The 22,259-nt window shown below is 43.5% G+C and overlaps 1 protein-coding gene across 4 annotated transcripts in view; it reads left to right on the forward strand.

Annotated features, from left to right (window-relative positions):
- ACTN2 (actinin alpha 2) overlaps nt 1–22,259 on the forward strand; it is a 79,151-nt gene that overhangs the window by 39,154 nt on the left and 17,738 nt on the right. The window contains exons 6-14 of one of the 4 annotated variants that reach the window (XM_007989887.3): nt 240–318; nt 4,094–4,175; nt 7,348–7,433; nt 10,040–10,132; nt 12,261–12,491; nt 15,033–15,180; nt 16,780–16,930; nt 20,529–20,637; nt 22,001–22,141. In XM_007989887.3, the coding sequence (XP_007988078.1) occupies nt 240–318; nt 4,094–4,175; nt 7,348–7,433; nt 10,040–10,132; nt 12,261–12,491; nt 15,033–15,180; nt 16,780–16,930; nt 20,529–20,637; nt 22,001–22,141 (1,120 nt within the window). Of the gene's footprint in view, nt 1–239; nt 319–4,093; nt 4,176–7,347; nt 7,434–8,543; nt 8,630–9,536; nt 9,585–10,039; nt 10,133–12,260; nt 12,492–15,032; nt 15,181–16,779; nt 16,931–20,528; nt 20,638–22,000; nt 22,142–22,259 lie in introns of those variants that run through there. The other 3 variants (XM_007989885.3, XM_073011859.1, XM_007989888.3) reach the window with 3 other exon arrangements.

Raw genomic sequence — 22,259 nt, forward strand, 5'->3', positions numbered from 1 at the left:
AGACCGGGGCAGGAGACACAGCAAGTCTCAGGAGAGGAAGTCGAAAGGAGAGGAGTACAGCGGACCCTGGGAAGAAGTTGAGTGTTCAAGCTCACTGGGTGGGGTAAAGAGGAAGCTACCTGGGGTTTTCGATGCATTAAGTCAGACAGAAGGAAGGCCAACATCTGACTGAGTGCAGACGCTGGCTGCTTCTTTCTCTCCACTAACACGTGTTCCTGTTCTTCTCGACGGTTGTGAAGCTGGAAAGATGGCCTTGGACTCTGTGCCCTCATCCACCGACACCGGCCTGACCTCATTGACTACTCAAAGCTTAACAAGGTTATTCTTGTTTACACAGCATGCAGTGTCCTCACCCACGCATCTCAGCATGTCCTGCAAATGAGCACATCAGCACTGGCCTAGCACAAACCCCAGGGCCACCTGCAGAAATGGCCACCAGGAAAAAGTACATTCTCCCAGCTAGCCTTTCCCATGATCCAAATATGAAGGGTAGCCAGGCAAACACTTACCTCTTAAAATCAGGGAAAACAAGACCCAAAGCTAAGTCATCCCTTTTTGCCCATATCAAGATATGTTTGTTGATTTGGCTTGATTTACTATGAAGGCTTTCTATATGTTCTTTAGAGATTTTACATTCCTGGATTCTAAATATGAGAAGTGAAGCCTATATTTTTGCGGAGAAGAAAGGCTCAAATAGTCCAAGCCTCTTTTTTTTTTTTGAAGTGGAGTCTCGCTTTGTTGCCCAAGCTGGAGTGCAGTGGTGTGATCTGGGCTCACTGCAACCTCCACTTCCCAGGTTCATGCCATTCTCCTGCCTCAGCCTCCTGAGTAGCTGGGTTTACAGGCGCCTGCCACCATGCCCAGCTAATTATTTTTATTTTTAGTAGAGACAGGGTTTTACCATGTTGACCAGGATGATCTCTTATCTCCTGACCTCGTGATCCGCCCACCTCAACCTCCCAAAGGTGCTGGGATTACAGGTGTGAGCCACTGTGCCCAGCCCGTCTAAGCCTTTTTAAAGTCAAATTCCCTTGACTTTCTCTGGAGGATTTAGTTGTAGACATATTTATTCAGAATTGATTAACTCATCTTTCGCACAAAATCTACTTCATAACTATCTTGTTACTGATAGAAAATATCATCATTGGCTGGGCGCGGTGGCTCAAGCCTGTAATCCCAGCACTTTGGGAGGCCGAGACGGGCGGATCACGAGGTCAGGAGATCGAGACCATCCTGGCTAACACGGTGAAACTCCGTCTCTACTAAAAAGTACAAAAAACTAGCCGGGCGAGGTGGCAGGCGCCTGTAGTCCCAGCTACTCGGGAGGCTGAGGCAGGAGAATGGCGTAAACCTGGGAGGCGGAGCTTGCAGTGAGCAGAGATCCGGCCACTGCACTCCAGCCTGGGTGACAGAGCCAGACTCCGTCTCAAAAAAAAAAAAAAAAAAAAAAAAAGAAAATATCGTCATTTGTAGCCTTGCAAAAAGAAGTTTTTGGGGCAGGCTTTTTCTTTTTTTTTTTTTGAGTTTTGCTTTTTTCAGAAAATTTAACTTAGAAAACTGCAATTTTCCCTTTAAGGTAAAGGTTTAGTGTGTTTAAGTCTCAGATTGGTATTCAAATTCTTTCTTTAAAAGTAGTTTTAAGGCCGGGTGTAGTGGCTCACACCTGTAGTTCCAGCACTTTGGGAAGCCGAGGCAGGAGGCTCACTTGAGCCCAGGAGTTTGAGGCTGCAGTGGACTGTGATCACACCACTGCCCTCCAGCCTGGACCACAGAGTGACACACCGACTCCCAAACAAAAACTTAGTTTTAAAATGTAACCCATGATGGAAAAAGAAATCAAGGTCCCTTCTGAATCTTGTGGATGCTCTGTGCTGCCTTAGAGATAATGGTGCGTAAGGCAGCACAGAGAAGCCACAAGATTCACTAAGGCAGCACAGGGCATCCACAAGATTCAGAAGGGACCTTGATTTCTTTTTCCATCATGGGTGGTGAAACCCTGTCTCTTCTAAAAATACAAAAATTAGCTGGGCGTGGTGGCAGACACCTGTAATCCCAGCTACTCAGGAGGCTGAGGCAGGAGAATGGCTTGAACCCGGGAGACGGAGGTTGCCGGGAGCTGAGATGGCACCACTGCCCTCCAGCCTGGGCGACAGTGAGACTCAGTCTCAAAAACAAAAAAGAAAAGAAGAATGGTGTGTAAAGACTTAAGGGTAAAAGCAAGGCCCACCCTTACTACACATTTCTGCAGTAGCCTCTACACATTTCCTGCTGGTTGCTGGTGTGCTGAGCTCGCCGTTCACGTGCTGTTGCTGTGTTTGGGCATGGACTCCAGCCCTGTTGCATGCTGACCTCACTCGTGTGGCATGGATGGTCGTAAGAAGAGTGTCCTGGCTTCCACCACCTTTTTAGTTATCCACTGCTTGCCTCCTGCCCCCAGCCTGCCTCCATGGCATACAGGGTAGCATGTGAAGAGTTTACTGGCATCTTAAAGGTTGAGAATGAAATATTTTAAGGTAGCCCTTGAAAATGGAACTTTTTCCCAGCTTTTCAATGGATGTATTTTCTTACCCCTGAATTACTTTGAAATGATTCAAGCATATAGACAGTGTACATTTCTTTTCAATTAATCTTAATCTCATTTGCAAAATGAGGGGATTGTACTGCATAGACCCAGTTTCATTAGCAGTTTATTATGGTCAGTTTGTATTACAAAACGTCAGTAGATGTGTAGTAATTGGTCATTAAGAAAGTAGAAAAATACTTACATAATACAATAGCAACTAATACTTATATAGCACCAGAGCAGGCACTGTTACAAACAAACATACATGTATATTCACACATGCATATATGCATATATATGAAATCCCACATACACATTTAATCTTCACAATGCTCAGTAACCCTATAAAGTAGGTACTACTATTATCCTAGTTTTACAGATGAAGAAAGTGGGAAGTCAGTAATCTACCAGAGGTCACATGGCCAATAGCTGAGGTAGGAAATAAATACTTACTTGGCACATTTTATCATTTAAATTACACTCTAAATGAGATAGCTTTCACAAAGTCTCAGGTGATAAGCTTTGTTAAAACAACCTTTAGTTAAAAACTTTTTTTTTTTTTTTTTTTAACTGAATTCGCTGTATACTCTGTGAGGCCAGAAAGCTGTCTTTGGTTTCTTCATTGAGCACTGTGAATATGTTTGAAACCTGCACTTTTTCAGTGTTTCGCTGTATAAAAATAATGGTGGTCGTTGGAAAACACTGTGGTTTCTAAAATATTGAAATGACTTTGTTATTAAAATTCATTAAAGTCATCCGCAGACTAGCACTACATTTCATTTTGATTTTTCTATCTTACCTCCATCTCTTTTGAAATTCTTAATGATGATTAATTTCTCTAGTGGATCAAAATAAGAAATGTTGCATCTTCTTTGTTTTCACTATTTTAGTTCTATACTCTGGTTAAGTTTATTTTGCTATGTTACATATATTTAACTAGTTTTTACGGTGGAAGGTAAATGTAATCTTAAGAACAAAATTTTTTTCATGAATTCACTTAATGATTTTAAGGTTTTGTCATTTCTTCTTGCTTTAACATGAGTTTTGCCCTTTGTAACACTAGTAACACTCTTGAGCCAGCTAAAAGTTTTAGCTAGCAACGTTTTTCTTTCATCTCTTTACCCCTCAGCTTTCCAATATTTAAAATCATGGTGTTGGTTCTCCAAGATCCCCTTCCAAGTGTGGAAAATGCATGTTTCATGATTTAGAATGGTTTAAATGTTATTTCTAGGCATGAAGATTAGTGCTGATGGATTCAGTGTGTCCTTTCTTGTCAAGGCATTTGTTCTCTTAAACCCTTTGTTTACACTTTGTGATTGAAGTGTGCATGGATTTTGCGGTTTCTGTCATTTTCGATGTTTCTCTAAATGTTTGAAGTAATTGGGAAAAGATGAAAAAGCAAGTTACACTATTGCGATTGTGTGCGGGTGGGAAGGTGTCCGTCCTAAAGTGAGGTATGTAAAAAACATTCTTCATAAGTCCTGTTTCAAAATACATTTTAAAAATCTCATTGTCTTGGTTTTCCTGCAGGATGACCCCATAGGAAATATTAACCTGGCCATGGAAATCGCTGAGAAGCACCTGGATATTCCTAAAATGCTGGATGCTGAAGGTGAGATGAAAATTGTGTTTGCCGAGTTAGAGAAAATTTGAAGACTACAAATGTTATGGCTACACATTGGGACCTTACAAAATTTCATAGCTGAGTTACATCCTAAGTGCTTTGGATTCCTAACAAGTTTCTGTCACTGGCCACATGAGTAGTAGAGATTTTCATGTGTAGCTTGTTCGTAAAATTTCTTTTTTTAAATTGTATCCTCCAACAAGCCAGCAACATTACAGCAAAAGGATTTGGTAAAAAGTTCAGCTTTGGCTAAGAAACAAGATGCTTTTATTTATAATTAAAACATTTCCTGTATTTTTTTTCCAACATCATAATGTTTTCTCCCTAACCACGTAGAGACAAGTGTAGCAAATAAATCCCTTTGGGACATACTTAAGAGAAAAAAATTCTTTCCAGCCAGAAGTTAGAGAATTGAAATATAGAATATGGAGCATTCAGCCATCAGTATGCCATCCAAACGTTCACATATTGCTTTTAATTCATCTAAATTTAATTTATTTAGAGCTGAAATAATTTCCACGTATTTTGCACTTCAGTATCACTCATTCTGGGGACTTGCTTCAAATACTTTTTTGCCCCTTTTATATGGTGAATTTGTGTGAGCTGTACCGACAGCAGACCATTGAAAGCACAGATCTGTGGACACCATTCATTCATTTTATTTATTCATGATTCATTTACCACTCAACAGACATTTACTGAGCACTTACCATGAACAGGACCCTCAGCTGGGTACTGCAGGAGCTGATGAGATGTATAAGACATATACCCTGCCCTCAAGAAGCTTATATTCATATATTACTTTGTTATTGTAAATATTATTATTCCCTAATGGTCTGTTACTTCCACTAATTAGTGATGTTGGGGAAAACTAAGGAAATTGATTACAGTCAGTTGTCAATCTTCCATTCCTCCTTGCTTTTGGTAATTGTATTATGGCCTTCGTAACAAATTACTGCAAAGTGGGCAGCCTAAAACAGCAGAAATTTCTCTCACAGCTCTGGAGGCTGTGTCTGAAATCAGGGAGTAGGCAGCACCCGAAGCCTCTAGGGGAGGATTCTTCCTTGCCTCTTCCAGCTTCTAGAAGCCCCAGACATTCTTTGGATTGTGGCAGCATCAGTCCAATCCCTGCCTCTGTCTTCACACGGCCTTTTCCCCTCTGTGAATGTTTTCTTTTCTTTCTTTCTTTTTTTTTTTTTTTTTTGAGACAGAGTCTCACTCTCACCTGGGCTGGAGTGCAGTAGTGGGATCTCAGCTCACTGCAGCCTCTGTCTCCCAGGTTCAGGAGATTCTCCTGCCTCAGCGTCCTGAGTAGCTGGGATTACAGGTGTGCGCCACCATGCCCAGCTAATTTTTGTTTTTTTAGTAGAGTCAGGGTTTCACCATGTTGGCCAGGCTGGTCTCAAACTCCTGACCTCAGGTGATCCACCTGCTTCAGCCTCCCAAAGTGCACAGATTACAGGTGTGAACCACTATGCCTGACCTGTGAATATTTTCTTACAAGGATACCAGTCACATTGCATTAAGGGCCCATCCAACTCCAGCATGACCACATCCTCACTTGATTATATCTGCAAAGATCTAACTTCCAAATAAGCTTACATTCACAGGGGTGCTGGAAGTTAAGACTTCAGTGTATCTTTTTGGGAAATGCAGTTCAACCCAAAATAGCAGTCTTTCAATTAGAACTCTAATTTTGCTCATTAATTAATCATTTTAATCAAACATCTGTATTATCGGGTATGGTTTCTCTAAAAGTCTTTAGAGGGACAAAGTCTATAAAACATTGAAGTAGAAACGTAGGAAATTTCCTTTCCTCTTTTTCCATCTGTCCGAAGCTAAGTTCGTATTTGTATCGTCTTTCTTTTGACCTTTTCATACGATAAATAACTATCTTGAGTTTTCCCACTTGGGTTAATAGCCAGGGCACTAAAGAGAGGAGAAAACAGACAACACTTAGTAAATTTTCCAGTGTATTCATGCCTCCCTAATATCCTAAGCTGAAGGTGAGTTTCCTATTCAAACACTTGTAGAATTATTGGCAGGATCATCATCGATGTTACTCTGGCGCTGCTAATATTCTCTTCTCAGTTCTTTGGTTTTTCCTTAGTCTCTGAGTCCTGGTCTGGGCAGATGTCCATTCTGCTCATCCTTCCAGGCAGATGGGGTGTGTGAGCACTGTGTTCGTTTCCTCCTCCTAATCTTCCATACGTTTCTTCATCTTTCCCTTTAAATGGTTCAGAAGAATGCTCACACACTGTTTTATTACCTTTGCAGAATAATTGCTCAAAAGAATCTTCCGGCAAACAGTTCTGAACTTGGTCACCTTGCGTGTAGAGCGTGCGTTGGCATCACTGCCTAACAGATTTAGCCACTCATTCCCTGTTGTACGTTTGCAGCCTGCATTTGGACTTCCCATCACCACAGCATTCTATCGGCAGTGCAAAATTTCTGCTACTCTTTGATGGGAGTGTCAGGTCCAGGTCTCCTCAGATCATGAGTGCCTTTTGGTAAATCCTTGCCTTCCCGCCTGCTGCCGTGGACCTTAATTCCTGTCATTCGTGTTGGTCTCTAAACCCAAGTGGGGATTTTAAAGTGGCTCATTGGCCCACTCACCCATGAACTGTTAATTGTAGCAAAAACTGGTGAAACTCTTCCTAAACTTATCTACTGTACTTTTAAAAGGTTGTAAAAATTGTTTATTTCCCTCCACAAATCTTTGTTTGAGGTGCAGACTAAGTTTAGATCTGTGGGTACGTTTGTTCTGTGAGAACCTGCAGAAGGGATATTGTGGACCCCTGGGCCCTCCATGTGTAGTAATAGAAAGTCCTGGTGAGTGTGCTGGTGTGTGCGCTCTGTTCAATTCCTAGGGCCTAATTCTGTCCATGGATGTGCCTTTCTTGCTAGGTTAGGGCTCTTCTGGGTTAGCCTTGCTGTTCTGTTTGGCAATTCCTTTATTTCCCTTGACTATTCTCAAAAGTGCACAGAGAGTAATCACTTTGCAGGTGTGACTTCTTTGATTTGAGCCCAAAATTTTAACAACATAAGCATATGGGGGCGAGGAGGGAGATTCCTGATTCCAGCACCTCTGAGGAAGCACTTAACAGAAGCCTGCTGGTATTAGAACGTCCATGCAGTTAACCTTCTTTTCTCCACACAGATTTAGTATACACTGCCAGACCTGATGAAAGAGCCATAATGACTTATGTTTCCTGTTACTATCATGCTTTTGCTGGTGCACAGAAGGTGAGGATGTAAACCATGAGTCACTGCTCACCCTTCACCTTCTGTGTCTTAATTTTTTTTCAATTGTTTTCCTCTTTTTTCCCGCCCTCTCCTCAGAGTAAGGAGACTGTCTGGTTCTGAGGAGGCAGTTGTTTGTCTTTTTTAGTCTAGCTTTCTTTGAAACTTACTTTCTGTTCATGCAGTGGTATGCCGTTCATGTTTGTTTTCGGAAGATTCCATAGTTACACAACCCCACATCCTTTCTGTTCATAGTCTCTGCGAACCCAATGACTAGGTTTCACCATAGGGAGTTATCAGGTATCTTTTTAACTTCACTCTGACCCATTGACTGACCCAAGTTTATGAACAAGTTTAAAAAGCAGCTTACCAAAAAATGGTGTTGCCAAGATGGAGGAAGAAAGGATGTAGGTTTTCATGGTTCTGTTTTCTGTCTTCCTTTTGGCTGTTTCAGCAACTAGTAGAAATAGTAGTGAGTCATAATAAGGACAAGCCATGTAGACCCTTCTCTTTAGATATTTTGTTATTCTTGGTGATTTCTATAAGCGGTATGGTAAGTATGTATAGAAGTTATTAAAAGAGCTGCCCTCACTAGTGAATTTCATCCTCACACAAGGCACTTTACGGAGTAGAAATCCCCAACAGTTGTTTGGGTGGGGAAGGGGAAGTGGGAAGACAGCCCAGTGCAGCGTTGTGAATATTCCCCGCATCTTGCAAAGTGACTTGCGTTCCCCAGAGCAGACGGGCCAGGTGCTCTGATTTGGTCGGAGGCCCAGAGTCACAAGGAAGGAGTAACAAGCTCTGATCTGCAACAGACCAGGTTTCCACGTGAAACCATTGAATCCACCTTTAAAAGCCCATCAAGGGGTGGGGGAGAAAACAAGCCCTCAGTTTGATCCTTAAAAAACATGCTGGCTCAAAGCATCCTGCTCACAAATCATTTCGATACAATACGGCCTTCCTGAGGTTCAGGACCACGGGCCGCGAAACACAGAAAATTGGTCAGTGTAAACCAATTTGTTCTTCCCTCTGTTCTCCCTGGTTTCTCTCCTTCGTCTGTGTGTGTGTGTGTGTGTGTGTGCGCGCGTCCTGTGTTATTTTCTCCCCCTTCAGACATCGTGAACACCCCTAAACCCGATGAAAGAGCCATCATGACGTACGTCTCTTGCTTCTACCACGCTTTTGCGGGCGCGGAGCAGGTACTCAACACTTGTCCGTCCGGGCTGTTGTGTTACTCTCTGTTGGTTTTAGTTGTGTGTGCATACTTGAGTGTGTGTTTGTGCGCTTCACATCTTACCTTGGAATCTTTCTGAGTGTTTCTAATAACCTCATATGGCAAGTTCTAAACTGTGAAAACTTTTTTTTAACAGCTTTAACTTTAGACAGTTCCTGAAATGTTTTTATGTGTTTTGTTTTTAATATTTTTCCTTTATTTCATTAGTAAGTTGTGGAAAGTATTTGTGCTTTAGAAAAAAAAAATGCCATGAAAATTGAGCCACATGCATTGGTTGGTAAAAGGGAAATGTGACAAGGAGAAATGAATGCCGTTCCAACCCAGCCTTGTTCTCTGCTTAGAAATTGCCTTCACAGTTCCATGATTTGGTCTAACATCCTTCAAGACTAATCTTATTTTAAGTGAAGTAGTGGAAGGGATAACAGAGTTGGAACCTCAAAAAGTTTTACATTTCTCAAGACAAATAGCCCAAGGGACCTTGAGGAAGAATGGCCCTCAGCTTTCTGCATATTCACCTGCTTCTGTTTCTGTTCCTCTCCTTGGAGGATCTTGATAGACTGCAGTGGGCGGAGGATGCATTATTTCAGTGACGGCTTGTGAAGCCCATCACTGGGAAAGGATGCTAACAGGCTGATGAGGGCTTTAGAGGAAAGGCCTGGGGACAGACTGCGGACCCAGAAGCCGGATAGGCAAGTTTCTCTTGTTCCATCAGACAATTATGGTTCAAGGCATTTTGCCACTCCTGCCCCAAGTTCCTTTCCACGAAAGATGATAGAGAATTGTGTATTATCTCAATGACTTCTCATCTAGGTTAGACAAAGTCTTAAAGCACGCTCAGCTCTGTGGAAGGATCCCCTCCAGAAAGTTCTACATATTCATATCAGGAGATGAGGAGGTCTTCAGTGCATTCAGGTGCAATGGTATATCTGGATTTTCCTGACCCAGTTATTTTTTTGCCTTGATTTCCAAAGGCTAATGTTACTCAGGGAGTCTCCATCCCATCGTCATGAGATCAGTGGAGAGTTCAGGTGGACATTCAGGGACCCAAGATCTTGGTTTCCTGGACCCAAATATTTCTGTGACTAACTTGCTGGATGTTTACCGAGTTTGTGTTTTAGACTAATGCTCTCTCCCTGTTATTCCCTACAGTCTAATCAGCCTGCCGTGTAAGTCTGTGTGAAAACTGTAACAAAGGTGTGAAATGATTCATAGTACACAAAAGCCATGCCTTCAGTCTGACCGCACCCTAACCTAGATTCTGCACCATCTACAGCACGCCACCCGCCTTGTCCCCTCTCATCACCCCCTTCGTTCCATGCTGTGTGTGCACATTCCCGTCGACAGAGCCGTCCTGTTTACCTATTGTGTTTTACAGGCTGAGACAGCGGCTAACAGGATATGTAAGGTTCTTGCTGTGAATCAAGAGAATGAGAGGCTGATGGAAGAATATGAGAGGCTAGCGAGTGAGGTAAAGGAAACTGGTGACCTGCAGTTCTGTCCATCCTCACGCAAGGGCTGAGGCACAGAGGGTGAAAACAGAGGGTGAAAAAATACTCCGTGGGGGTGTGTGTGTATATATATATATATATATATATTTTTTTTTTTTTGCATTTTTCATCTCAGATAGGACGATAGCAGGAAAATACACCTGATGTCCGAGGTTGTTCCTATTGTCGTAACCTAACTTTTGGCAAAAACATAATCCCCAATGGTCTTTCCAACGATCCCAAAGCAGAAAGGTGTAGTTTGCATGTCTGAAGATAGGAGAATGCCATTCTCTGCTCAGCTCTGCACCTCCGGGGTTGGACACCCCTAGACGACCTTGCGTTACTTGTTTTGTTTTTTTTTTTCCTGTTCACTGGCTACCAACATCACATAGGATGCACTCCATATGCAAAAGCCTCACTCCACACACGGACCCAGTGTCAAAGGAACTGTGCCAGCCTGGTGTGCGGAGCTGGCTCGGGCTTGTGTGTCTGTATAAATATCCAGAGGAAATCTGGGGAAGACAGAATTCTCCCTGCAGGGTATTTGAGCATGAGTTTCTGTGGTGCCTTTCCAGAGCTCTTCAGCCAGACCCTTGGTTAGGACAGCACTTTCCAGGTTGTTTTTCTTTGTGTTCTTGTTATAGCATACGTAGCAACTACACAGTGGCCTCTCTGCATCTGCGCTGTTTCCCCAAATACAAGCATGGGCTGTATGAGGCCCCCAGCCGCCTCCTCTCCAAATTGGACTCAAGTACAGTGACACATACTTGAGACCAAACAATTTTTGCCCTGCCTTTTTTTTTGTTTTTTGTTTTTTGTTTTTTGTTTTTTTCTGAGACAGAGTCTTGCTTTCTGGCCCAGGCTGGAGTGCAGTGGGACAATCCTGGCTCACTGCAAACTCCACCTTCCCAGGTTCAAGCAATTGTCCTGCCTCAGCCTCCCAAGTAGCTGGGATTACAGGTGTGCACCACCACACCCAGCTAATTTTGTATTTTTAGTAGAGACGGGGTTTCATCGTGTTAGCCAGGCTGGTCTCGAACTCCTGACCTCAGGTGATCTGCCCGCCTTGGCCTCCCAAAGTGCTGGGATTATAGGCATGAGCCAGTGTACCTGGCCTGCTTTTTAATTTAGCTGATATTTGGTCTTTATTGGTAAAAGCATCAGGACACTTAGAATAAATCTTCCAATAAATAGTAGTGTAACTTAATGATACTAAGTTCATATTTTCATACTGCTGCTGTAGAAAAATTCAACTTGATGGCATTGTTGAATGGCAGTGACAGGGTTGCCAGACATGAAGCATGGCCAGTACTGAAGGCCAGAGGATCCTTAGGAATTCAGTCCTCCCTTTTCTTACTGGGTCCTTCATTTATCCTCCTAAAACCCTTCGACTCTAGGTATATCACCATTTAAACTATGTTTCATTCTAATCTGCTGTCATTTTCCAAGTGCTCAGTAGGCATAGGTGTAAATAATGGGGTTTTCAGCAAGTCATTTCTAAGACCCAGGTAGTAATTCAGGAGGTGCGTGCATATTTTGTCCTTAGGAATTCACTACCACGTTCACTTCTATCATGCAGATTTACTTAAAAGCTAGACCTTAAAATACACTTTGGCATTGAGTTAGACGCAGCCTTACAATACCATTGTGTAGTAAGTAATCTAATTAGATTTCAGCTTACTTTTTAAAAACACATTTTAAGTGCAATCCAGTTCTTTGCTGAATTTATTACACTACAATTCTGCCATATCAAGTATTTTGGGGTTGTTTGGTTTTGTTTGGTTTTTTTTAATTTGAAAGCTCCATCCAGCATTTGTCTGCTAATGTCTGGTCCCTGAGTTTCTTGTAAACGTCACATTCTTGTAAGACACAACTTGACGTGCTCACTTTAAGTTTTCGACCTGTGTTTGATATCGTTGGGGGGATCACTGGTGGCCGTGGGTGGACACTGAACATTTCATTCATGCCTCTGTGCAAAGAGGTATCACATTTCAGTGATTTTAGGAACATTAGATTGATCCATTAAAATTATTGGATGCCTCATTTTTTTTTAACTGGGGAAGGGGGTTTGCTGGTGTCTCCAGCAGTATTTTTGTGTTTGGGGAGCAGCTTTTGGAATGGATTCGTCGCACGATCCCCTGGCTAGAGAACCGGACTCCTGAGAAGACGATGCAGGCCATGCAGAAGAAGCTGGAGGACTTCCGGGATTACCGCCGGAAGCACAAACCACCCAAGGTGCAGGAGAAATGCCAGCTGGAGATCAATTTCAACACATTGCAGACCAAGCTGCGGATCAGCAACCGGCCTGCCTTCATGCCCTCTGAGGGCAAGATGGTGTCGGTGAGTAGCGAGCCTCCCAAAGTGCTGGGGTGACAGGCGTGAGCCACCACACCCCGCCCCCACTCACTCACTCCTTTTACCCTTCGACTTGCACTCAGCTGGCTTCTGTCCCTGCTTCCACCAAGAAGGTTCTTGTCAAAGTCAATGGCATTCATGTTGTCAAAGCAAGTTGTTTTTATTTTTATCTTTTTGAGGCAGAGTCTCACTTTGTTGCCCAGGTTGGAGTGCAGTGGCGCAATCTCAGCTTACTGCAACCTCTGCCTCCCAAGTTCAAGCAATTCTCCTGTCTCAGCCTCCCAAGTAGCTGGGATTACTGGCGCCCACTACCATGGCTGGCTAATTTTTGTATTTTTAGTAGAGATGGGGTTTCACCATATGGGCCAGGCTGGTCTCGAACTCCTGACCTTGTGATCTGCCCACCTCGGCCTCCCAAAGTGCTGGGATCATTTGTATTTTTATATTCTCAGTTTCTTTGACCCAGCTGCCCATTTCCCCTTTCTTGAAGTTCTTTCCACTTTGGTCCTCCTGTTTCTTCCTCCTTCACCAGCGAGGCCTTCTCCATCTCTGCTCAAGGCCTTGCTTCCTCCCTCTGCCTGTAGATGCTAGTGATTCTCAGGCTTGGTGCTGAGCCGTCTTCATCTTTATACCCTCCGGGTGATCTCATCCAGGCCCATGGCTTGTTTTTTCTTTTTCCTTTTTTCTTTTTAAAAAAAACATGGTCATGCTCCGTCACCCAGGTTGGAGTGCAGTGGTACAATCACAGCTTACTGCAGCCTTAATCTCTTGGGCTCAAGCGATCCTCCCACCCTAACATCCTGAGTAGCTGGGACTACACACGCATACCACCAGGCCTGGCTAATTATTTCTTTGCAGAGATGGGGTCTTGCTGTGTTACCAGGGCTGGCCTCAAACTCCTGGGCTCAAGCGATCCTCCCACCTCAGCCTCCCAGAGTGCTGGGATTATAGGCATGAGCAAGCATGCCTGGGCAGGCCCATGGTTTTCATTGCCACCTAAATGCCAATACCTCTCAAATTTTACATTTCCAGCTCTGACTTTTCCCCAGGTTCCAGGCCAATATATCCACCTGGATATATTATAGCATATTAAATCAAACATATCCAAAAGAGTTCCTCCCAGTTTCCTCGATTCTAGTAAATTCTATCACTGTCCTCTAAGTTGCTAACCCCCAAACCCAGGTTTCATCCTTCGATTCTTCCCTTTCTGTCACTTTCTTACATCCAGTTCTTCAGCCAGTCCCATTGGCTCTTCTTCCAGAATACATCTTAAGTAAACGCTCTTAATCCCCTTCTCTTTACCTCCACGGCCACTGGCGTATGCTAAGCCACCATTCTCTCTCCTTGGATCCTGCAAGTAACTCCTGACTGGTTCTTTTTCTTTTGCCTCTTAAAATTCATCCCCCATACATCAGCCTCTGTCATCTTTTAACAATATGAATCAGATCTCATCTCCTTTCTTCTCAGAACCCTCCAGTGACTCCCCAAAGTATTTAGAGTAAAATCCAGGTTCATTATCCTGGCCTGTAAGAGTCTGCATGATAGCCAAACGCATCTCTCACTCTGCCCTGACTCACTCCCCCGCTGCCACATCACCCTGCCTGCCATCCTTCCTGCCCGCAGAGCACATGCCCTCTTGGGCATTCGAGATTTTTCCCTTGCCCAGGAGCCCTCGTTTCCTACCTCGTCACATCACTGGCTTTTTCTGTCATTGAGGACTCAGTTCAGATGCCCCCTTCTCAGAGGGGTCTTCTCTAAGTAACCTGCCACAGGGACCACCCTGAAAAGCAGGGCTGGCAGTATCCCTTGACCGTGCTTTTTTTTCCCTTACAGCATTTCGTTTATCACTTTCCGAAATGAAATTGCTTAAGTACTTAATGATTGTCTCTCTCCCCACCCCACCGTGGAAGCTGCATGGGAAGGCGGAACTTTAGAGGTGTTGTTTACCCTCACAGAGTTTCTCACTAGTGCCTGCTACATGCTAGATGCCCAGAAATTAGTGGTTGATGGCTGAGTGGCTGGGCAGTTCACCCCAGTCACTGAATAAGAGTTATTTTGGAAGCCGGGTGTAGTGGCACATGCCTGTAATCCTGGCTACGAGGGAGGCCGAGGTGGAAGGATTGCCAGAGCCTAAGACTTAAAGAACAGCAACATAGCGAGACTCCACCTCTTAAAAAATAAAAATAATCATAATAAAAGAGTTTTGGATTGAGCCATCCTGAGGCTTTATCTTCTTGTAGCCAGAAATTGTCAGCCCTCTGCGTCTTTGTCCACATCTGGAGAAGTGTCAAGATAACTGATAACAACTATGTTCATCTTAAAAGATCCCATTGAATTATCATTAAGACATTTGGAAGCCAAATAATTGAATGGTTATTGGGGTGAAGGGTAAGGAAGGAAAAGAAAACAGAAGGAAAACACCATCAATCATGTAGTGGAGGAGATTTATAGAAGAAGCCTTAGAGTTCAGAATGTAACGAAGGTGCTTGTTACACATTCGCTTCCCTTGGCTTCCAACCATCCCAGGATATTGCTGGTGCCTGGCAGAGGCTGGAGCAGGCTGAGAAGGGTTACGAGGAGTGGTTGCTCAATGAGATTCGGAGACTGGAGCGCTTGGAACACCTGGCTGAGAAGTTCAGGCAAAAGGCCTCAACCCACGAGACTTGGGCTTATGGTAAGTAGACAGGAGTCAGATTGGATTTTGAAAAACCAGAGTTGAGCCATGCTCAACACATCAGAGCCATGCTGTGTCCTTACTAACTATGCCTAATGTCTGTGACACTAAAGGTAGGTGTCATCACCTTTCTCTGCTCCTGTCTTAGTTCCAAATTTAAGAGGTAGGCATGAAAATTTAGTTTCTAATCAAGCAGATAATCTATTTCTTTCCAAAATGGCACCTAAAATGTGTCCTTTACATACCTGCCTACATAAGGCCTGGCCTCCTTCCATGTTTTCTATTTGATTCCACAAGTATCCATTCATTCCCTAACTGGTGGTCAGATAGCCCTGGGCCAACCACTAGCTTCTGCCGGTAGAATGTATATTAAATGCCATAGAGCAACATAATATCCCATGTAGAAAATCTGGGAGAAAGGATGCAAGATATCGTCTATAGTCTAACTTGCTTATTTCACTTGCATTCATCTACTTTTTTCAGGCCTTACACACATGCTGGTCTCCATAGCCATAAGAATACCGCCCTAATTTTTTTTTTTTTTTTTTTTTTTTTGTTACTGTCTCCTGGACTAAATAGTCCTTGCCAAGGCAGAAGAATCAAAGCATTTTTCCCATCACATAATAATCTGTTTTGAGATTTGGGAGATTTTTCCTCATTATATGGTTTTTGCTTTTATTGTTGCTTGATTTTTAGTATTTCATAGACAGGTAGTTACAAGCACGGAAGCGGGAGCCGGGTGGGTTGGAGGCACGGCTCTGATGCATAGCAGCTCTGTGGCCCGGATGACTTCTTAATCTCGTAGGGCCTCAGTGTCCTCTTCGAAATGGGAATCACAGTAATACCTCCCTCATAGGGTTTCTATGAAGATTTAATGAGATTGCATTTAGAAAGCATTTAGAGTAGCGTCTAGTACACAGTAAAGCGGTACATTGTCGTCATTAAATATATGAACATTTGCTTTCCACTTCCGATTTCATAGAGTTCCTAAAGGTTGTTAGGCAGGGGATACATGTGGATCCAGTCGTGATCACAGCAGTTGCTGGATTTGAGAAATATTTATATGGGAAAATATTAGTGGACGGTCAGGGAGGAAAATTTCTAATATTTATTATCAGGAAAAGAAAGCACAGACTCCATTTAAGCACACACAGTATTGCTTTCAAATGAAAGGAACTAGGGTGGGGTGGAACTCATGGGTAGACAAGTTGAGCACAGGGGTTTTATCTAAGCATCCCCAGTAGCTCTTGGGAGTGAATAATGACTAACTTAACTGAGGATCATGCAGGAAAATCAGATACTTGTGACTTAGAATGATGACGACTACAAATTTGTTTTTTTTCTTAAAATGCACTCAGCATGCTCTCCTTCCCCCTTTATTTGGAGACACTAGCTTTCAAAACTGAGAGGGACTGGGGCATCCTTAGCAGGTAGCAGCCTGAATTCCATCACAACCCTGGCCTGCGTCTTCAGTCCTGCCCCTTCTCTGTCCCCTTCTCTTGGTTCTTTGGAATCTCAACGCTCCCTGAGAACGTGGCTGGCCCGAGGAAGCCGCTGTGCCCTCAGCATATTCATACTTTCTTGCTACCACCTTTGCAGGCAAAGAGCAGATCTTGCTGCAGAAGGATTACGAGTCGGCATCGCTGACAGAGGTGCGGGCTCTGCTGCGGAAGCACGAGGCGTTCGAGAGCGACCTGGCAGCGCACCAGGACCGCGTGGAGCAGATCGCAGCCATCGCGCAGGAGCTCAAGTACGTGCAGATGCCGTCCGTCCTCCGGGGAGCCCCGGGGATTCCACAGAGAGGGGAGAGGAAGGCCTGCCTTGCCTTTCCTGACTAAACGCAGAGGGAGCCAGGCTGGAGGCGCTCTGTGCAGGGATTCTCCTTGTTTAGATGTAGACACAGATTTTGGTTCTTAGGTTGTGGTACAATCCCTATGTCCTCCCATCCAGCGGCACCCCTGCCCCCAGCACAAGCAGCTCCGCTTCCAGGAAGATGAGAAATAAGTCTGGAACGTTGGGGCCCAGAAAGCTATGGGAAGGCGGCCTCACCCAGGCCAGGTGCAAGAGGCGGAATACAGCCTGTCCTGAAATCAACATAAAACGAACACAAAACAGAGGGCACTGGCTGGGCGCGGTGGCTCGTGCCTGCAATCCCAGCACTTTGGGAGGCCGAGACGGGCGGGTCACGAGGTCAGGAGATCAAAACCATCCTGGCTAACACCGTGAAACCCCGTCTCTACTAAAAATACAAAAAACTAGCCGGGCGCGGTGGCAGCGCCTGTAGTCCCAGCTACTCGGGAGGCTGAGGCAGGAGAATGGCGGGAACCCGGGAGGCGGAGCTTGCAGTGAGCCGAGATCCGGCCACTGCACTCCAGCCTGGGCCACAGAGCGAGACTCCGTCTCAAAAAAAACCAAAAAAACAAAAAACAAAACCGAGGGCACTGCCGCACATGTGCAGAAGAGACGTCAGGGCCCCACTTTGCTTTATCATCCCGTAAGTGCTGTTTCACTTTCATGCGTTTGGTTTTATGAGAAGAACTAACACGACAATTGAGCCTAGGCTGGATTTAGCACGGAGTGAGTGTTCTCAGTTCCCACTCTGGGTAGTGTGAGCCTTGGGGCGCCGCCGCCCTCGGGGAGAGGAGCCTCCATGCCATGTTTCCGAGCTTTCTTCAGGTCCTTTTCCCTTGTAATAAAGATGACATTTTATTCCCTACTACTTTCCCCACCGTTATGATCACTGGTACATCTGTAGAGTGTTTAGAGCCAGTCACATAATGGTAACTTCAAAAATTAAATAATAAAAATTTATTTCAGTATATTACGTTTTAAAACTGCCATGTTCCTCACTTTTGACTAGAGAAAATTAGCAGATGGGGCCTTTTAAAAGAGATCCTGTGTTTCAGTCTTGCCCATACAAACTCTTGCTTTTTTGTGATCTTTATATCCACTTCATGCACTGTATTCATAGCCTGTAGATGGTCTTATTTCCCATGCTTCTTGAACGTTGGCTTTTTCATTGCTCAGTAACAGGTACAAGTGAAATAAAGGGATGAAAAGGAACTCAAGCTCTTTAGTGCTCCATAATAGCTCCCATGAGCAATTTGGAATGGCTTTAAGTGTTGCCCATAAAATTTAAGTAATAATTGTATATTATTATTATTCCTGCCATCCCCAGTGCCTCTGTCTTCACACAGGCTAGAGATTAACCACACATAGAACTCAAGTATGTGCTCATCTTATTGTTATTAACATCCTTTTCCATTTTTACCTGTCCTTCAATAATAAATCAAACTTTTTGTGCTGTTCTCAAAGTACATAAACAATAGTTATGCATAGTTATGCAAACCCTAACTCCTTGAAAGCACGTATGTATAGAACCATTGCTTATGAATTAGAGGAAGAGAGAGAGACTCTGCCATAAAAGTAACCCTGGATGGGTGAGCATTGTTGTCTCCGTCATGAAACAAGAGGAGGATTCCTAGGTTTTTGTTTCTGGGGAAGTCTTTCTTCTCTTTAATGTCTGAAAATCCATAGCCTTCTCATTTTATATTCAGGGTTGTGCAGACTGCTGGTGTGTTTTGGTTGGTTTTGTTTTTTTGGTTATAACAAGTAAGATAAGAATCTTAGTTGACCTTGGTCTAGTGAGGAATATTTGTATGTAGAAAGCTGCTGTTTGCTCTTGAGAACTGGACAAGCTTTAATCAGGTGATAGGGAGCTTCTTATCCACTGGAAAAACACTCAGATAGTAACCATGTGCATCCCCTTTATTCAGTAACAGAAACAAGAACATTCAGTAAGCACAAATTAGTGTTATTCAAAGGATAAAAAGCAGTGAACAACCACTGCCTTAATTTAAGGTTGAAAAAAGAAGTAAACAAGCTTAAGCTTTAAGGAAATGGATTTGGTAGGGTAGAAGGGGACTTTTCAAAAGTTGTCTAATCCTGGACTGTTTTTGTAGAAGCCTCCCAAAGATGTCTTTAAACTTCCATAGTTCTTGATTTATATCTGAATGAAAAAGATGATTAAGTTTTGTACAGGATTCAAACTTGTTATCTCTGGAGGTAATGGGTTAAGCTTCTAGTTAAGAATTTGCTTTAGGTTGAATGCAGTAGCTCATACCCATAATCCCTGTACTTTGGGAGGCTGAGGAGGGAGGACTGCTTGAGGCCAGGAGTTTGAGGCCAGCCTGGAAACACAGCCAGACTCCATCTCTAAAAATTTTTTTAAAAGAGCTGGGTGTAGTGGCACATGCCTGTAGTCCCAGCTACTTGGGAGGCTAAGACAGGAGGATCACTTGAGCCTAAGAATCTGAGGCTATAGTAATATATGATCATCCCGCTGCACTCCAGCTTGGGTGACAAAGCAAGACGCTGTCTCTTAAAAAAAAAAAAAAAATGCTTCAATAGTGTGTGCACAGAAAGATCCCAGGTAGAATGCATAGATGGATCTGGCAAGGAAAAGTAAGGATTTAGTGAGAAATCATTTTGCTCTTGCTTGTCACATTAGTGGCATTAGATAAGTCAGAACCTCTCTGTCTCTAAGTGGAAGGGCTCAGTTCGGCCCCATTTCAGAAATCCCTCTATGCTAGATACAGTCCTGGCGCAGTTCTGGACCTGATACTCTACCCAGTGGTGAGGCCAATTGCCCTTTTAGGGAAGCCAAGGACACAATGTGGCGCAGGCTGACTCCTCCCTCCCAAGTCACTGTGGCCGCATCCTGGCCTACAGGACTGTCTTCCAGGTCAGACAGTGACGTCTTCTAACCTTCACCCACAGGGACATTGCCACTTAGAAATAATGCTGTCTGGGGGCCTCTCCGAGAAAAGGAAGGGGAAATAAATGGAGCCTGCGGCATTAAGAAGATAGTAGTTCTCTCTGTTTAGAAATCTGTTGGCCAGTGAAAGTTTTATGAATTCTTCTTGTAATTTATCTGAGAAGAGTGATGTTTGCAGTGATGACAGTTAACAGAACCCTGAAATAGCATCCCAGTTCTCTATTAGATTTTTATATTTTATTATTTTTTTATTTGTATAAATGTTGGAGGGGGGATAGAAGTGCAGTTTTGCTACATGTGGCCAAGTCAGGGTTTTTAGGGTAGCCATCACCCAAAGAACATACATCGTATGAAATTACAGTAAGGAATTTTTCATCATCCAGCTACCCTCCCACCCCTTCCCCCTTCTGAGCCTCCACTGTCTATCAGCCCGCACTCTATGTCCATGTGGATACATTTCAGATGTTTTTGTTTGTTTTTAAACTTCCCTGTTGTTTTTCTTTTTTAGCCTATGTTCATTTTCTCTCATCATCTGGAAAAGTTAATCTTTATTTATTTTCACTTTTAATAGTGAACTGGACTATCACGACGCTGTCAATGTCAACGATCGGTGCCAGAAAATTTGTGACCAGTGGGACCGACTGGGAACACTTACTCAGAAGAGGAGGGAAGCCCTGGAGGTGAAGTCTTGAAGCCACTTGTTGACATGAAATCTTTTAATAGAAGCTCTTTAATGAAATCACTGGTATTCGTCGTCTGTTTCTCTGTGGCATGAAACAGGTTGTCTAGTGAAAGGAGCCTCTAAAGAAAACATGAAAAGGGAAGAAAGAGGGAAATGGGAAGTTGGGAGCTTTGTGCTGTAATTTGTCCAGACAGCAGCGAAGTATATTTTTCAATTTAAGAAATCCAGGGGTGGTGAGATTACTGCATAAATCTACTTTGTACCGGGCAGTGACAGTACATTTCCAAAAGTCCTTCTGCCTGAGTAAATTGAGCTGTGAGTGAGTCAGGAAATCAGAGATGTGCAAAGGGAAGATGGAACCAAATGTTGAAGTGAGTAAATTGATAGGAAACAGAATTGGGATGAATTTGGCCTTATCTAAGTGTAAGACTAAGTGTAAGACACAGTGGGTAGCTGGTGTCAAACTGCCCCTCATTGTCTTTAACCATTGAAGACATCTCTTGCGTGAAGGAAATAAGCAGTTTACCAGTTCCCTGAGTCTTTTCTCTTTGACTCTGATGACACTTTTGAGATAACGCAATATTAAGCTTCCCAAATGCTAAATGGCTGTGACATATCTGCTTAAAGAAAGAGGTGTCGAGAGAGAGAAAAGACCAGACATGTAACAGAGACAGCGCAAAATGTTTTAGAACAGAAGGGGGAAAATGAACCTCATTATGGAAGGCTGAAAGCTATGGAGATCCGTTCCCCTTCTACCCCCACTTGTCTGCCGTGGGAAACAAGTGCAGGATCATCCTGTTGCTTGAGACCTTGTGCCTTCATATGCCCAGAAAGGCAAGAGCTGATCTGTGTTAAATCCTGACTGAGGATTTGAGAACATGAATTCTCAAATTCCCTTCTGTAGTCCCTTCTCTCTCCACTAGGCAGGTGACTTTGGGAAAGGCACACTTCTCTGCACGTGTTGACTCTAAAACGTGGAAGATGCCCTGCATTTTCTGTTAATCTGGCACAGTTAGGGAATCAGGTCCTCTTACAAAGTCCTTTTTTAGCTGAAAGCAAGTTAAAGTAGGCCGTATGTGGAGTCTCAGTTTTCAGAAAAGTAGCATGTAGTGAAGTACTTTAGACACTTTACAAATGAGGCTGCTCTGGATGTTATTAAATCCTTCTTTGATTCAGAAGGCACCTCAGAGACCTGCAGGGCTCAGCCTAATCATTTGAGCATCAGGTAATCTTGTGTAGACACATGCTAATATGCTTAGCAGAATGTCAGAGAATAGTCTGTTGTTAGGGAATGCATACTTACACTTTCAGTGAATTTATTCATTAGTCTGTGATAATTCTTGCTTCTCTTTATTCTTCAGAGAATGGAGAAATTGCTAGAAACCATTGATCAGCTTCACCTGGAGTTTGCCAAGAGGGCTGCTCCTTTCAACAATTGGATGGAGGGCGCTATGGAGGATCTGCAAGATATGTTCATTGTCCACAGCATTGAGGAGATCCAGGTAATGGAACCCCAACTGTGTATGCCCTGTGCATTAGAAGTGAGTTGTCATTTAAACTTAGAGTTCTGTTATTTGGTTTCTCATTTTCTTTCTTTAAAAAAAAAAAATTAACAAATGT

The sequence above is a fragment of the Chlorocebus sabaeus genome, chromosome 25, assembly GCF_047675955.1.
Source record: "Chlorocebus sabaeus isolate Y175 chromosome 25, mChlSab1.0.hap1, whole genome shotgun sequence".
NCBI classification, from domain to species: domain Eukaryota; kingdom Metazoa; phylum Chordata; class Mammalia; order Primates; family Cercopithecidae; genus Chlorocebus; species Chlorocebus sabaeus.